The sequence below is a fragment of the Tenebrio molitor genome, chromosome 9 (genome assembly GCF_963966145.1).
Source record: "Tenebrio molitor chromosome 9, icTenMoli1.1, whole genome shotgun sequence".
NCBI classification, from domain to species: Eukaryota; Metazoa; Arthropoda; class Insecta; order Coleoptera; family Tenebrionidae; genus Tenebrio; species Tenebrio molitor.
This window is the reverse complement of record NC_091054.1, coordinates 10,485,053-10,503,394: the sequence shown is the minus strand read 5'-3', so window position 1 is coordinate 10,503,394 and position 18,342 is coordinate 10,485,053. Positions and strand designations below refer to the sequence as shown.

The following is an 18,342-nucleotide window of genomic DNA, read 5'->3' as shown; positions in this document are numbered from 1 at the left end:
ATTGCAGAAAAAATGAAAATTACTGTTTTGGTGGTGGTTGCTCTCAGTACATTGTCGTACCGTTGGGCAAAAACCTAAATCCTGTGGACTTCGACAATTAGGACTTTTCGCTCTCAATAAGTTTTCTTCCAGGTGTTTATCAAAATTTAAGTGGGAACAGATCTGGCAATCATGGTGTCAAAATTTTGGGATATGGGGTACGGAAGATGATACTCCTTATTGGCTGGCGGCCAACCCCTGGAGAGCCAACTGGGGTGGTTTGGGTGGATTTTTCAAGATTCTGAGAACGTCAGATGAGTGTATAATCGAGACTAATGTCTTCGGAGGCACTCCAAAAGACTAATTTTTCGATAGTAGATACCATCAATGATTAATCGACAAAATAAATTCTTAATTCATGTAATGAAGATAATGAGCGCAATACTGTTTCTAATCTGTCGTAATCGCATCATTGTTGTTTACTTTCAACTTAAATTTAAAAATCAACCGGAGGAATCTTCAATGTCAAATAAAATCGAACGCCATTTGCGAAATGGTGCACCGAATCTGAAAGACTAATCAATCGGTTGCTCCGTAATCACTAAATTTATCAAGTAAGAGGAAACAATCGTTCAAAAAACACAACATCCACTTGAGATAATCGTAGATTGTCTCAATTTTTTTAAGATTCTATCGGCGTTGACACATGAACAATTGAACAAACCGCAAGATCGTAATCAAAAGAATAACAGATTTGTCAACCACAACTATCATTTGTCTTGTCGCCTATAAAAAGACAAACTATTTTGAACCGCGTCAGTTGGCAATCGAGCCTAGACGAAACTGCAGAAAAAAATGAAAATTACTATTTTGGTGGTGATTGCCATCAGTACCCTGTCGTACTGTTGGGCAAAAACCGAAATCCTGTCTAACAAATTCATCGAGTCCATCAACCAGAAACGGTCGACGTGGGTGGCTCGTCGAAACTTCCCTGAAGACACACCGATTGAACAGCTGAGACGTCTAAATGGAGCCATCGAGGACCCCCACTACAAGAGTCAGATCAAACTGAAGGTACACAAAGTGGACGTGTCTGCAATCCCAGACACGTTCGACGGAAGGACGCACTGGCCGCAGTGCGAATCCTTGAAGAATATCCGAAACCAAGGACAGTGTGGTTCTTGTTGGGTAAGCTAAGCTGAAACAGTAGTATCGGTACTAACACTAGATTCAGGCATTTGGTTCGACCGAAGCCATGACCGACAGACTCTGCATCGCCACAGACGGCAAAGTCAAATTCCAGTTTTCCCCCGAAGATTTGTTATCGTGTTGCAAAGAGTGTGGAGATGGTTGCGACGGCGGCTCATCCGCCACTGCTTGGGCCTACTGGATGAACTCGGGTATCGTCTCGGGGGGCGACTACCAGTCCCAGTCCCAAGAAGTAAGTTCCTCTCGAAATGGTACCGAAAATATTAACACCTTCTTGCAGGGTTGCCAACCCTATCTCGAATCAACTTTCGTTAACGGCGTCACTCCAGAATGCGCCACCACTTGCCGCAACACCGACTACAAGACACCCTACCAGCAAGACAAACACTCCGCTACCGAACACTACCAAATCGCCCAAAATGTCGAACAGATCCAGACAGAAATCCTCAACAATGGACCCGTCTCGGCTAGTTACACCGTCTACGACGATTTTTACAACTACGGCTCAGGTACTTTGCCAATTGGGGCTTTTCGCTTTCAATAAGTTTGCTTCCAGGTGTTTATCAGCATGTAAGTGGGGACGTAGCTGGCGCTCATGCTATCAAAATCTTGGGATGGGGTACCGAAAATGGTACTCCTTACTGGCTGGTGGCTAACTCGTGGGGGGCCGACTGGGGCAGTTTGGATGGATTTTTCAAGATTCTGAGAGGGTCAAATGAATGTGGAATCGAGTCTAATATCCAGGCAGGCACTCCAAAAGTTTAATCTTTCTATAGTAGATACTGTCAATGATTAATCGACAAAATAAATAAATATGTAAATAGTAACTTGGTCATTTTTCTGCTGTTTTTCATTTAATGAAGATATTGCGCGCAATCTTGTTCTTTATCTTTTGTAATCGAATCGTTGATCTTTGTTTTCAACTTGAAAATCCACTGGAGGAAGTTTCAATGTCGAATAAAGTCAAAGCGTCAATGGAGAAATGGCGCAGACCCCGGATCTGAAGGACTAATGTAATCTGGTCTGGGTCACTCCGTAATGCCCAAATTTATCACCAAATAAGAAGCAACCAACGTTCAAAAAACACTACGTCCACTTCATACAAACGTAGAGATTACGTCTGATTTTTTTTGAGATTGTATCAGCGTTGACACATGAGCCATTAAACAAACGCAAGATCCTAATCAAAAGAATATCTGATTCATCAACGACAACGATATTTGAATTGTCGCCTATATAAAGACGAATAATTTTGAAACGCATCAGTTTGCAATCGAGCCTAGACCAAACTGCAGAAAAAATGAAAATTACTATTTTGGTGGTGATTGCCATCAGTACCCTGTCGTACTGTTGGGCAAAAACCGAAATCCTGTCTGACAAATTCATCGAGTCCATCAACCAGAAAGGGTCGACGTGGGTGGCCCGTCGAAACTTCCCTGAAGACACACCGATCGAACAGCTGAGACGTCTAAACGGAGCCCGCGAGGACCCCAACTACAAGAGCCAGGTCAAACTGAAGGTACACAAAGTGGACGTGTCTGCAATCCCAGACACTTTCGACGGAAGAACGCACTGGTCACAGTGCGAATCCTTGAAGAACATCCGAAACCAAGGGAACTGTGGTTCTTGTTGGGTAAGTGAAAGTGAAACAATAGTGCCGGTACTAACACTAAATGCAGGCGTTTGCTGCGACTGAGGTCATGACCGACAGACTCTGCATCGCCACAAACGGCAAAGTCGAATTCATGTTCTCCCCCGAAGATTTGATGACGTGTTGCACCGCGTGTGGAGACGGTTGCGACGGCGGCTGGCCTTCCAAGTCTTTTGATTATTGGATGAGTTCGGGTATCGTCTCGGGAGGCGACTACCAGTCCCAACAAGTAAGTCTCTCCCGAAATGGTATCAAAAGCACTGAAACCTGCTTGCAGGGCTGCCAACCCTATGCCAAATCAGCTTTCGATGACTACATCACTCCAAAATGTGCCACCACTTGCCTCAACACTGGTTACAAGACATCCTACCAGCAAGACAAACACTTCGGTACCCAACACTACCGCATTGCCCAAAATGTCCAACAGATCCAGACAGAAATCATCAACAATGGACCCGTTTCGGCCAGTTACACCGTCTACGAAGACTTTTACAACTACGACTCAGGTACTTCGACAATTGAGGCTTTCCGCTTTCAACAAGTTTTCTTTCAGGTGTTTATCAGCATTTAAGTGGGGACGAATCTGGCAGTCATGCTATCAAAATCTTGGGATGGGGTACCGAAAATGGTACTCCTTACTGGCTGGTGGCTAACTCGTGGGGGGCCGACTGGAGCAGTTTGGATGGATTTTTCAAGATTCTGAGAGGATCAAATGAATGTGGAATCGAGTCTAATATCCAGGCAGGCACTCCAAAAGTTTAATCTTTCTATAGTAAATATTGCCAATGATTAATCGACAAAATAAATAAATAAATATGTAATAACTTGGCCATTTTTCTGCTATTTTTCATTTAGTGGAGATAATAATGCGCGCAATCTTGTTCTTTATCTTTCGTAATCTAATCGTTGTTGTTTGTTTTCAACTTGAAAATACAACGGAGAAAGCTTCAATGTCAAACCAAATCAAAAGGCAATGGCGAAATTATGCAAACCCCGGATCTGAAGGACTAATGTAATCTGGCCTCTCGGTCGCTCCGTAATACTTAAATTTATCACCAAGTAAGAAGCAACAACCGTTCAAAAAAAATAAAATCGTCACAATCGTCAAGACTATCTATAAAAAAACTTCAGTCGACAAAAGCAAAGATCATAATCAAAAAAAAACATACGTTTTCGTTGTCGTATATAAAGATGTAATATTATTAAACCTATTAGTTTTCAATGGAGCCTCCTCGACGGTACTCAAACTAGACCAAAAATGAAAATTGGTTTGTTGGTGGTGGCCACGATCAGTACCCTGCCGTACTGTTGGACAAAAACAGAAATCCTGTCTGACAAATTCATCGAGTCCATCAACCAGAAACGGACCACCTGGATGGCCCGTCGAAACTTCCCCGAAGACACACCCATCGAACAGCTGAAACGCTTAAATGGAGCCCTAGACGACCCCCGTCACAAGTACCAAGTCAAACTGAAAGTGCACAGAGTGAACGTCTCTGCAATCCCGGACACTTTCGACGGACGAACGTACTGGTCGCAGTGCGAATCCTTGAAGGACATCCGAGACCAGGGGAACTGCGGTTCTTGTTGGGTAAGACAAACTGAGACTGTCGCACCAGTACTAACAATTGATTTAGGTGTTTGGTGGCGTTGAAGCCATAACCGACAGACTCTGCATCGCCACCGGAGGCAAAGTTAAATTCCAGTTCTCTGCTGAGGACGTTTTGTCCTGTTGTACGGACTGTGGAGACGGCTGCGACGGCGGTTACCCCTACAGTACTTGGACCTACTGGATCAACTCTGGTATCGTCTCGGGGGGCGACTACCAGTCCCAACAAGTAAGTCCCTTTCGAAATGGTACCAAAAATATTGAAACCTCCTTACAGGGCTGCCAACCATACATCAAATCGGCTTTCGTTGACAACACCACGCCAGAATGCGCCAACACTTGCCTCAACGCCAGTTAACTGCAGCAAGACAAACACTTCGGTGTCGACCACTACTCCATGGCAGAAGATCCAGACCGACTCAGGTACTTCGATAATTACGACTTTTCCCTCTCAACGAGTTTTATTCTAGGTGTTTATCAACACGTGGATGGAAATTACGCTGGAAATCACGCTGTCAAAATCCTGGGATGGGGTACCGAAAATGGTACTCCCTATTGGCTGGTGGTCAACTCGTGGGGGGCGGTTTTGATGGATTTTTCAAGATTCTGAGAGGTGCAGATCATTTAGGCATCGAGTCGAATATCCTCGGAGGGACCCCAAAACTCTAATCTTTCGATAGTACTATCACAAATTAATCGAAAAACCTAATAAATAAAACGAATTGATATTAAATTACGACAACAGTTCGAGACAAACTCCGAGTGCAACCTTGTTTCTTATCTTTCCCGGGGTATAACGTCACTGTTGTTTATTTTCATCGAATTCGGTACACAACGAAATCTTAAAAATCCACCGGAAGAAGCTTCAATGACAAAACGAAAGCGAAATGGCGGAAACACCGGATCTAAAGCACTAATGGATTCTGGCCTCGATCGATCTGTTTTCCCAAAATGTATTACCACATGTGATGCAACAAAAATTCGGAAAGTAAAATGTCGACTTGACAATATGGCCGAGATTATCTGTGCCAATTTTCAATTGAACAAAAACAAAGATCGTAATCAAATGAAAACATAAATTGCTTAACTGCAATCAAACTTCGAAAACAAGAAACTTGCCTTTTCGCCTATATAAAGATGAGACATGCAGAAACCCATCAGTTTCCAGTCGAGACTCCTCGACTGTACTCAAACCAGCTCAAAAAATGAAAATAGTTATTTTGGTGGTTGCCACGATCAGTACTCTATCGTACTGTTGGACAAAAACCGAAATTCTGTCTGACGAATTCATCATCCATCAACCAGAAACGGACGACCAGGGTGGCCAGTCGAAACAGAAAGTACTCAGAGTAAACGTCCCTGTAATCCCCGACGCTTTCGACGGGAGAACGTACTGGTCGCAGTGCGAATCCTTAAAGGACATCCGAGATCAAGGCAACTGTGGTTCTTGTTGGGTAAGACAAACTGAAACATTCGCACCGGTACTAACACTCGATTTAGGCGTTCAAATTCCAGTTCTCCGCTGAGGACGTCTTGTCCTGTGGCACCGACTGTGGGGACGGCTGCGACGGCGATTACCCCTTGGACGCTTGGATCTACTGGAAGAACTGGGACATCGTCTCGGGGGGCGACTACAAGTCCCAACAAGTAAGTCCCTCTCGAAACGGTAGCATAAATATTGAAACATCCTTGTAGGGTTGCCAAACCTACACCCGATCAGCTTTCGTCAACCACATCAACAAGATAAACACTTCGGTACCGACCAGTACTCCATCGCCGAAGATGTTCAAGAAATTCAGACCGAAATCCTCACCAAAGGACCCATCGAAGCCCAATATATAGTCAACGGAGACTTTTACAGCTACGACTCTTCCCTCTCAACAAGTTTTATTCCAGGTGTTTATCAACACGCGAATGGAACGTACGCTGGCAGACACGCTGTCAAAATTTTGGGATGAGGTACAGAAGATGGTACTCCTTACTGGCTTGTTGCCAACTCGTAGGAGGCCCAATGGGGCGATTTGGATGGGTTTTTCAAGATTCTGAGAGGGTCAAACCATTGCGGAATCGAGTCTAATATCATCGGAGGCACTCCAAAAGTCTAATTTTTCGATATCGTGTGTTCCAATAAAAACTCACTCGCAGTAAGCCATGACTATAGAGATAGATAGACTGGTCATGTCGATTTTAGGATCATTGGAAGTAGTTCATTTGTTACTTACAAATTTTCATCATATTCTGAGTTGTGACAGATAACCTATAAATTTACTTTAGTAGTTCATTTCACATCTGGTACTAAGACATACTTCACTTTTGTCATGGCTTGCTGCGAGTGAGTTTTTTGTGGAACACACGATAGTACCGTCACAGATTAATTGAAAGAATAAATTCATAAATAAATTGCGATTCATTTTTCTTTGTTTTATCCAAGTGATAAAGATGATGATAGCTATCCCATCCCTTACCTTCCCTAATCGCATCATTGTTGTTTATTTCCTCGAATTCGGTATAATCTCTCGTCATAAATTACAAGGTCTGAGCGATAATAATCTTTTCACGGCAGACATTACCAAACGGGAGAAATTTCAATGGAATTAACAGGACCGCTGTCGAAATCCACTTTTACCACTGACGAGACAAATACGGACGGATCAACATTTCACTGCGAGAAATTTCCACGAGACGCGTTTATCTTATCGGTTTTAAAGTGAAACAAAGCGATCGTGAAATTCTCCAAGGCGGACAAATTGTACGTCGTAGATTGATCGAAGGTCAGTGAACCACGTGATGGCCGCGACGTACAGCGTGGCGTGCACGATTCCCTATCTGTGGAACCAGACAACGGGAAAGCGGGAAAACAACACATTCCAGATTATTTAATTTTTTGAAAACACAAAAAAAAATGTTTGGAGCAGGTGTATAATATGTGCCAAAGCCCACACGAAATCATTCCTATTAATACGAATGCAACCCTAAAAATAAATTGCCGAGATCTGCGGAGCAGATTTGATCTAAACAAATTTTTTAAAAGCAAATCTCGAGATACGCCGTGAGACTTGGGGGGCGTAAACGCGTCTTAATTCTCTTAAGAAAGCGATATGAAAATTAAAGCCATAAATCAAACATTCTCGAAACAACCCTCGTTTATTCTCCGGTCCCTCCCCTAAGCGAAAATCATTAAAAACCGGATTAAAAAATGGCAGATGGGTGTAATACATACGGAGGGGCCAGTCGTCGTCACTTTACACAAATTCCACCGCTTCACGCCGCCCCACAACACAAAAACTTGCGTACCAAGAAAAACGTCACCCCACTCGACTCAGAGATGGCGGAGGCGCCGGGAAATAAATACAACGGTTGTAATATTGAAAAGTTCCCCGACGCACGGGATATGTAAAACACGCGACTTTCATATCGCGAGGCGGCACGCCGATAAAAAAGGGGAGCGAGGAAGCGGGGACGGCAGGTGTTGCGGCCGGCCGAGAAGGAGACGCCACAGGTGTCCCTTTCTTCGATTGCTTTTCAATCGCGACGCGATCACCGCCGACGCGACCCACCCCCGCGTAACCGCCACCTCATCGGACACTTACAGATTTCCCATTCAGGACCGGCGGAGGTGGAGTTCGAGTCTAGACTGACGCACCAGACGAGACTGGTGGCGGTGGTGGGCAAGTCCAGGTGGAAGTTCTGTGCTCACGTGGACTTGCAAGAGGAGTGACCTCGGAAGAGGGGGCAGGACAAATAGTCGTAGTCTCGGTACTGCGGAAACAGGCAAACTTTTGCCAAAAAGAAAAAAGCTCGAAGGATCTCGTCCCGAAAAGGAAAATCGAAAACGTTTTTGGCAACGGGACCGGTTTCCCTAAAATATCGACGTTCCCGGCCAATATGTGTAGAAAAATCGCCGCCGCCGGCGTCGAATCCATTTCATTAAGGACCAATTATCGCCCTCTTCCGTTTCGTCCTGTTCCCGATAAAAAACAAAATTTCTACTGGTGTCTCTCCGCCCCCGCAGCCAACATTACAATTGATTTATGTTGATGAGGATTTCAACGTGTCCGACTGGCGGCAATGAAAGCGATAATGACTTTTTTGCAGCGAGGGGGAGGACCAGGATCTGCACGACGACGTTCGTCGAGCGCATCCTTTCGGAACTCTCCGACAAAATTAGTTCCAACACATCGAAATGATCCCCAAAGTTTTTTACACCTCCTGGGGGGTCTCCGTCGACGACAGGAATATTGAAAGTGCCGACGAAAAAAACAAAAACACGCAATTTTAGAGCAGTCAACTTCGTAAAAGTTTGATTAAGTTGCTTTGGACGCACCGGATGTGGAATATTTAAGGTGGGAGGGGTGGTTTTAAAGGGTTGGGGTGTTTCAGACTTGGAGGGAGGACCAAAAAAAATTTACAAAAAATGTAAAAAAGCTCTCAAGCTCTCTGGCGAATTATGTCGAGTGGTGTCACGTTAACGCCACTTTGGAATTTGTGTCGCGTGAGCCGGCGCACCGCCTTGTCGAAAAGTTCGCACAACAAATTAACGCCGGCTAAAGAGCACCAGCAACAGAAAGAGCACGGATGTTATTGGAAACGTCAATAAATTCCCGAAAATACGAAACGCAAACGTAGAATTTTATTTTTATTAATGTGAGAATTGCCAGTGTATTAACAGAACAAACGTCTTTGTGTGTTTTGCGCACTACAAACATTCTGACTTTTTCTATTTCGGTCGGAGTGTTTGTTTTCGGATCGGCGTAAAAAAGCAGAGAGAAGAGAGAAATTAAAAATGCGATCGAATGTGGGGGCTGGAGGATTTTGATCGCGGAGGTGATCTTCGAAGACGTCTCGTTCGGCATCAAGCTGTTCGTTCGGTTTGTTGTTTCGACTTCTGTGGAAATTGTCTGAACAGTCTGCCGCTTCCAATTTCTCATTAGCTCGGATCAGATATCAGATTGTCCGGAAAATGTCCTGGAGAAGATTAAAAAGAGGGCGGACTCCTGCACACGGTACCCCATCAGGTGCACCTGCACGTCTAGGAAATTGCAACGATCGTCGCTGGAAAATTCCCGCGACTTGTGCTTTTCCGAATCGATCATCTGACATAATTAAACTGGATTTCCACCGGTTCCATCGATCCCCCGTTCTTGGAAAACTCCACAATAGCTCGCGTCACAATTCCGAAAATAGTGTCCTTTGTGTGTCGGTCAAATGACGAGACTCCGGTGAATCGTTCTAGTTCCTGTTGCAACACGTTTGCTGTTGTTTTTCCGTCGGAGTTTGTCGACGTCGACGGACACCTTGACGACCGCCGTGGTCAACCGAACGTTCAAAATTGACCACTCCGGACTAATCGAGGCGGTAAATGGGAGCATCAACATTTTTTACTAAATTACGGAGCATTGTTCCGAAGCGAGGCCTCGTATTGATGTGTGGCGGTTCAAGTTCAAGGTCCTCGGATAAAGAGCAGCTGACGACGGACGCTCTTCGCCACATTCTGACTCCGCTGCCATCAAATTTGCTCGTCAAAAAATTCCCAGAGCGCGATGTCCCAAACTGCACTCTAAGAACACCGTGTTGACGTGCAATAACATTTTGAAAATTTCGTCACAAGTCCTTCGATACTGGATTCTCGAGATCGATATTCCCAAGACAATTTCTGGATTCTGCTCTGAATTTAAAGATGCACATTTGCATTTTTGAGCCACATCTGTGAAGCCTTCCGGTCAACATCAGCTTGTTTAATTAAGCTCAACGAAGGACCTACAGTATAACAATTTCTCTTTTATTTGTGGAATTTTTTCGATGTCGATGGTGGTACTTTCATCTTTAAGATTTAGAACACTATAACTATCGGGTGTTCATTTAAATTTATCCTCAAAGTTGGCGTTGAAGAGTCGATTGTGAACGCACCACTCGTCAGTCTGCATAGTAAAAACACAAAAAACGCAAAAAATGAGGTTAGATTTGAACAGCTGATCTGTGATCTGCAATCCATGGTACGTTCACAATCAACTCTTCCACGCCTATTGTTCAGTTTACCTGAACTTGGCTTGAGGCGTCGGCCATTTGCCACCCTACCCCCCACGCTCGTAGTTATATAATAGTGGTAGTTTTAGAATAAGTTTTCACTTGCATTTCAGAGCTTGACATTAGAGCAAGCGTAAGTCAATTTTGTATACATACTTGCATTTCAGAGCTTGACATTAGAGCAAGCGTAAGTCATTTTTGTACACTTATAATTCAAAGCTTGACAGTAGATCAAGTGTAAAGTGTAATTCATTCATGTATGCGAGAGATCGGCAAACATCTAGTGTGTGTCTCAATAAATCATAGAATAATTATTCGCCTTTGATTCACGCGCAACATTTTGGTCCTTCGAGCCGGATTTCTCGCATTATCATCATAAAACAAAGTGTTTCCACACCGTAACATCAAAAAAGAAAAAACCCACGACGAGGACGTCCTTAGGCAGCGTGAACATCATCAACGAGCAGCTTCACGACCAGGTCAACCTCAGCAGCGTGGACATCAACGAGCAGCTTCACGTCCAAGTCAACCCCAGCAGCGTGGACATCAGACTTCACACCAGTAAGTGCAGTTCAAATCCATTTTTCCATTCCCAATTTCAATCAATTTTCGGTATCGACGTTACAATTCATAAGTAAACAATGACTGCCGAAACACTTTCATCGTTAAACATAAAGCGAGGAGCTATAAAGCGCAAATTAACATTGGCTCAAAATGCTTTGCCAGATTTATCATGTTTAATGGAAATTCAAGAACGGTTAACAAAATTAAGACCTATTTATGATGAGTTTTTTGAAATTCAAATGCAGATTGAAGATATAGAAATCTCTCTTAATCAAGCTTCCACTGCAGATCAAGGTACGACTTTTGATAAGGACTACCACAGTGTTTTGTCAAAATTACGCACTTTGGAAGCCCAACATAAACCACAAAGTCAACAAACAACAATTTCAAATCCGATTTCAAATTCAAATGAAGTAAATCAAAAATCAGTTCCAGTCAAATTACCAGAATTAACATTACCGTCCTTTAATGGTTCATATTCTGACTGGACCTCTTTTTACGACACTTTTTCAGCTCTAGTCGATCAAAACACGCAACTTTCAGAAATTCACAAATTTCACTATTTAAAGTCGTGCTTAAAGGGTAACGCAATTAAAACAATTGAATCGCTAAAGGTAACGGCTGAAAATTATTACATTGCCTGGAGTCTTCTACAAAATCGGTACAGCAATCAAAGATTAATTGTTCAAGAGCATATTTTTGGCATTTTAAATCACAACAATTTAAACAAACCATCGTATCAGGAATTGCGAAAGTTATTAGATACTGTATCAAGTCATTTAGAAGCTCTCAATGTACATGATATCACCCCACAAAAGTTCCGCGACGTTACTTTAGTTGCAATAATTTCAGAAAAAATAGATTTCGTGTCTAAAAGAGAATGGCAGTCTAAATTAACGGCTAATCTACCGACATGGGATCAACTAAAGGAATTTTTAGAAAAGCGATGCGAAACATTAGAAACATTACATCTAATGTCTGACAAATCCGTTAGTCATGACAATAATTCAAAAAAGGTGAACCCTAAAGTAGTCGCGAATGTGTCGACTAACAAAGGCAAAAAATCAAATTCCGACAACAACAAAATCCTCACTTGTCCGTGTTGTTCGCAAAATCACAACTTATTTCATTGCGCACAATTTATCAATTTAACGGTAAAAGACAGGATCAATCTCGTTCATTCAAAACGCTTATGTAACAATTGTTTTCGCGATAATCATGTAGCATCCACTTGTAAATCGGAATATCGATGTAAAATTTGCAAGGAATCGCACAACACTTTATTGCATGAAACTCTTTCACAGACAAATAATAATCAACAACCACCAACTGTTTTGAAGATAAATTCACATCAAGTGTATTTTAGCAACGTAATACTTCCCACGGCACAAGTCCAAGTTTATGATCATTTTGGTAAAACACACGTATTTAGGGCTCTTTTAGACAGCGGCTCTCAATTAAATTTTGTGTCAGAACGAGTAGCAAAGTTGTTAAAACTAAAATTACAACCCGTAGTTCTGTCAGTCGCTGGCATCAATCAGTCCCTAACAAATGCGTCAAACGTAACAGATATCAAAATTCAGTCGAATTATGAAGATTACAATTCAAATTTGTCGTGCGTAGTCATTCCTCAAATTTCCGAATTTTTGCCATGTAATTCATTTTCAACCGCGAATTTAAAATTTCCACAACACATCCAATTAGCAGATCCTACATTTCATGTGAAAGGAGCAATAGATTTATTAATTGGTGCTCAAGTTTTCTTCCAACTCTTGAAGCCTAATCGCGAATCTTTGGCACAAAACTTTCTTCTGCAAGAAACGAAACTTGGTTGGGTTGTTGTAAATTCCTGTTACAACAATGGACAGGATATTGCAATTCGAAATTTATGCCACTTTGTACAACCCGCTCTCGAACAGATGGTTAATAAGTTTTGGGAACTGGACTCTTTTAAAAACGAAACAATCATAAACCAAGACGACGCTCTCTGTGAGAAAATATTTGCTGACCATCATAAACGGTCGAAGACGGGTAAATACTTGGTCCCTTTACCATTTAAACAGGAAAAACGTAATTTAGGTACTTCTAGAGCGGGTGCCATAAAGCGTTTCAAATCGCTAGAATGCAAATTTAGAAGGGACAAAGGTTTTAAAACGGTCTATGCGAAAGTGATTGAAGATTACTTCCGACAGGGACATGCTGAGCAGGTACCGGCAAACGAACTCGACAATCCTTGTTATTATTTACCGCATCATGGGGTAACAAAGGAAGAGAGTACGACCACCCAATTGCGTGTGGTATTTGATGCGTCGGCGAAAACCTCCAATCAAAAAAGTCTAAACGACCTCTTGTTAATTGGTCCCAAAATTCAGTCACATTTGTATTCCATTCTTTTACCTTTTAGAGAACATGTCGCGTTCACAGCTGACATTATTTCTCGTGGTTGTACTCCTAAACAATTGATTGACAATAAATTATGGTTAAATGGACCAACATTTTTGTGGCAAAACGAAACCGATCATTCGGACAATATCAAAAATATCATTAATCCTTCCGAAACAGAAGAACGACGTCGAATTGTATGCACAAAAGCAGTAATTAACAACGAATCATCCGAATTGTTATTAAAATATTCATCTTTCAAAAAATTAATTAACGTCATTGCCCTATGCTTTCGATTTTACAACAAAATTAAAGGTGAAAAAATAACCGGACCGTTGTCTGTTAAGGAAATAAGGTTTAGTCATAATGTTATTGTAAAATTAGTACAACAAGAAGCATTCCCCGACGAATACAACTGTCTCGTAAAAAATAAACCACTGCCCAAATCTAGTCCACTAATAAAATTAAACCCATTTTTGGATGCAGACTCAATTATCCGAGTAGGCGGCAGATTGGTAAATGCAAACATTTTTTACAACAAAAAATTTCCAATTGTCATACCAAAAAGACATCACATAACAAATTTAATTGTAGAACGAGAACACCTGCGTCAATTACACGCTGGACCTCAAGCCACCTTAGCGGCAATTAGAGAATCTTATTGGCTCTTAGGCGGTCGCAATACCATCCGAAGAATACTACATAATTGTGTACTTTGTAGACGCGCATCCCCAATCACTTATGAGGAAATTATGGGAAATTTACCTGACGCCAGAGTAAATCTTATCAGACCGTTTCGCGATTGCGGTGTCGACTACGCCGGACCTATTTCTATAAGAGAAGGAAAGGGTCGTGGAAAGAGGTCTATAAAGGCATATGTTTGTTTATTCATATGTTTGGCTACCAAGGCAATTCATTTAGAGTTGGTTACCGACTGTACGTCATCATCATTTATAGGAGCATTTAAAAGGTTCATGTCCCGCAGAGGTAAACCGTCAAGAATGTACTCTGATAACGCAACGACCTTCAAGGGAAGCGATCGCGAATTAAGATTCATTCATCAGGAAGTCATAAAATCAGAACTTTTCAAAAATTTCATTTCGAATTGTGCTGAGAACAATGTTGAGTGGCATTTTATACCTCCTCGTTCTCCGCATGTGGGCGGTATTTGGGAAGCAGGTATTAAGTCCATGAAATTTCATTTCAAGAGAATTATAGGTCAGTCATTGTTTACATATGAAGAGATGTACACATGTCTCACATTAATTGAGGCATGCCTCAACTCGCGGCCTATAACTCCCCTGTCCTCAAATCCCGATGATTTATCCCCACTCACACCTGGCCACTTCCTAATTGGAACTGCACTCACCGCCCCGGCCGAATCTGACGTGACCGAGATCAACATCCATCGACTGGACCAGTGGCAGAAAATCCAACAAGTACGCCAACATTTTTGGAAAAGGTGGTCTCGTGAATACATTGTCGAACTGCAACAACGCTCAAAATGGGCCACATCAACGCGCCCTGCAGCTGTAGGTGACATCGTCATCGTCCACGAGGACAACATACCCCCCTTGTGTTGGAGTCTCGGTCGCATCGAAGCAGTGCAACCTGGACGCGATGGAAAAGTGCGTACTGTGTCGGTCCGAACAAAAAGTGGTGTGGTGAAACGATCAGTGCACAAACTGAGCCCTTTACCGGTCTAGTGTTGTTGTCATTTGTGATTCAATGATTCAAGGATATGTATATATGTATTGTAGGTTAATTAATTAAGGATTTCTTTATGTTCATAGTTTCAATCATTTTTGTACATATCAATTTAATTTAAGTCAATTAATCATATTGTTTTGAAATCAGAGCATTTCAACGGCGGGACCATGTTCAGTTTACCTGAACTTGGCTTGAGGCGTCGGCCATTTGCCACCCTACCCCCCACGCTCGTAGTTATATAATAGTGGTAGTTTTAGAATAAGTTTTCACTTGCATTTCAGAGCTTGACATTAGAGCAAGCGTAAGTCAATTTTGTATACATACTTGCATTTCAGAGCTTGACATTAGAGCAAGCGTAAGTCATTTTTGTACACTTATAATTCAAAGCTTGACAGTAGATCAAGTGTAAAGTGTAATTCATTCATGTATGCGAGAGATCGGCAAACATCTAGTGTGTGTCTCAATAAATCATAGAATAATTATTCGCCTTTGATTCACGCGCAACACCTATTTTGAGGATAAATTTAAATGAACACTTGATGTAACAGGACTAGTTTCAACAGAGAAGTCATTTTTGGTTGAAGTATAAATACAGGGTGATTCACGTAGCCTGTTCGTTAGAAACTTTCTGATTTCCCAAAATCGTATTAATACGAGAATCGCCCTCAAATGTCACATGATTTATATTGACAAATCACAACTCCGAATTGTTTGAATAGCAACCAATCACAATTTAATTAAGCGGAAATTTTCCCTAGGGAAAATTTCCGATATAATTGCCCTAGGGAAAAATTTTTTCGGGCGATTCTCTTCCGAATATACCTCGGGACAGATATATATCGCCAGAAATTTTTTCTTGCAGTCCAACACTCGTGTTTGTCGCTCAAAATTACCCTCGGGCTGAAGCCCTCGTGTAATTTTCTTGCGGCAAACACTCGTCTGTCAGGACTGCTCGAAAAAATTTCCGGCAATATATCTGTCCCTTGGTATATTATATATGAAAATTGGTAGACAATTATAGTCGACTGTTATAAGTTCAAATAAAATATTTTCAAAACAGCGACACTTCCAGAAATAACGGAAAGCGACTCCACCTTTGTTCTTCCTTAATTTTTGAGTTTAGAACGTCCTTCTGTTAACACTTATCTGTCATCATTTTCGACCTATGCCATTTTTTTCAAAAAAAAGCGGGGTAGCAGGGTTTCATTAAAAAATTTATAATTCTTGAACCATTGGAAATAAATAATAGATTTTTTTTTAGTGGATTCCCAAAGATTTGTCCAATTTTTTGCGCTATTAGCGACGTTTTATTTATGTTTCATACGCCTACTGCAATTTTTCAAAATTGATAATAAAAAAAAAAATCATGAAAACTTAATTTTTTTCAATGACAACTACCATTTCTCATACTAGATATAAGTGTAAAATTTAATTTTAAAGCCACTTTTATTAACATTGTGTATGCCTATTTCCAGCCGTTTTGGCGTAATTTCAATTTTTTGAATAAAATATTTTTTTATCAAGCAATTTTTATTTGAATTTTTATTCAAAAATAGTATGGCAGTAAATAGTAGATAACAACAAAATAATAAAAAACAAGCAAAGTAAATGTGTAAATGTGTTTTCATTGGAAATATGTTTTTGTTAATTTGCTTATTTTTTATTATTTTGTTATCTACTGTCTATTGCATGTAATTTTTTAATAAAAATTCAAATAAAACAATTGCTTGATAAAAAAAAGAATATTTTGTTCAAAAAATAGAAATTACGCCAAAACGGCTGTGAATACACAATGTTAATAAAAGTGGCCTTAAAGTTAAATTTTACATTTACATCTATTGTCAAAAATGGTAGTTGCCATTTAAAAAAATTAAGTTTTCGACATCTTTTGATTACCAATTTTGAAAAATTGCAGTAGGCGTATGAAATACAGGGTGTCCCAAAAATGGCGTACTATCTACTTACTACCTTATGTTATGTTTAAATGTACACGAAAAAAATATGGAAAAAATTTTTCAGACAAAAAAATAAATTATTATTATTTTTATTATTAACGGTAATACAATGTAAACAAAGATGTACTCGTACATCATTACCTTGCAATGTTACCGTAGTGGATTTAAAATATTTTTTTAGATTTCCAAAGCTTCTAAATTCACTATTGTGCAGGATTAGATATTGGTAGTGAGTAATCTTGTACTTTGTGATAATATGTACGATTAGAGGTAGCTGTCATGACAATTTAATACATATATTTCAAAATAATTTTCCTGTTAAGTGCCACTTTCAAGGACCGCCAAATCAGCAATTAAGTCCAATAGAATTTTTTAAACATTTTTCTGACGTTTACGGTAGTCTCTTCTACACCGTAGTGCACCGTTAGTACGCCATTTTTGGGACACCCTGTATAAAAAATCACTAATGGCGCAACAGATCGGCCAAGCCTTTAGGAATTAAATTTTAAAAAATCAATTATCCAATGGTTCAGGAGATATAAATTTTGTGATGAGGCCCTGCAACCCCGCTTTTTTACGAAAAAGATAACATAGGTCAAAAATGATGACACATAAGTATCGACAAAAGGACGTTCTAAACTCAAAATTTAACGTAGAATCGAAATATTGAGTTAAATTGGGGCCTTTCCATTTAAAAAAACAAATGTCGATTTCCGAAAGTGTCGCCATTTTGAAAATATTTTATTTGAACTTGAAGCAGTCGATTATAGCTAGCTACCAATTTTCATATTAATACGATTTTGGAAAATCAGAAAGTTTCTAACGAACGGACTACGTGAATCAGCCTGTATGATCCACATGTACCGTGTGTTGAAAGAAAAATTAATCTGGTAAGCCATGACGACCATCATGGTTTAGTTGGCAGCACTAGTTTAAATATTGCTTTTGTCAAATAAACATTTTAAATCTTCTAATTTGTAATAGAGAAACTGACGGTTGTCAAATACTTTAAATAATACCGGGTGACTTTTAATGATTGAGACAAATTTGGTGGGTTGGCACTCCCGAATAATTGGTACGCCTAATCATTTGTCAAAGAGTTGTCTGCCGATTCCCTTTCAAAGTTAAGATTTAGTTGAAATTTTAGTTATTTTGACTTTTGAACTGTCATATGTATCTCAATTTGACAGTCAAGTGTACCAACATAAAATCGTAAATGTGTTGCCTACCAAAAAAAAAAAATTCAATTATTAAAAGTC

General features: G+C 40.6%; 3 protein-coding genes and 1 pseudogene across 5 annotated transcripts in view; 3 read left to right on the top strand and 1 right to left on the bottom strand.

The window, feature by feature from the left end:
• Ypel (Yippee-like) overlaps window positions 1-18,342 on the bottom strand; it is a 51,239-nt gene that overhangs the window by 23,295 nt on the left and 9,602 nt on the right. The gene's annotated exons all lie outside the window — the stretch shown is intronic.
• On the top strand, window positions 777-2,015 carry LOC138138493 (cathepsin B-like cysteine proteinase 4). 2 transcript variants are annotated; one of them, XM_069058472.1, is made up of 4 exons: window positions 781-1,167; window positions 1,214-1,420; window positions 1,469-1,697; window positions 1,745-2,015. In XM_069058472.1, exons 1-4 carry the CDS (start codon window positions 835-837, stop codon window positions 1,951-1,953), a joined length of 978 nt encoding a protein of 325 aa, XP_068914573.1. In that variant the 5' UTR covers window positions 781-834; the 3' UTR covers window positions 1,954-2,015. The 2 variants fall into 2 exon arrangements, with proteins under 2 accessions (XP_068914572.1, XP_068914573.1); XM_069058471.1 differs by having other exon boundaries at window positions 777-1,167; window positions 1,214-1,697.
• On the top strand, window positions 2,442-3,667 carry LOC138138495 (cathepsin B-like cysteine proteinase 4). Its single transcript, XM_069058474.1, has 4 exons — window positions 2,442-2,821; window positions 2,868-3,068; window positions 3,117-3,345; window positions 3,393-3,667. Exons 1-4 carry the CDS (start codon window positions 2,489-2,491, stop codon window positions 3,599-3,601), a joined length of 972 nt encoding a protein of 323 aa, XP_068914575.1. The 5' UTR covers window positions 2,442-2,488; the 3' UTR covers window positions 3,602-3,667.
• On the top strand, window positions 3,697-6,854 carry LOC138138504 (cathepsin B-like cysteine proteinase 4; annotated as a pseudogene).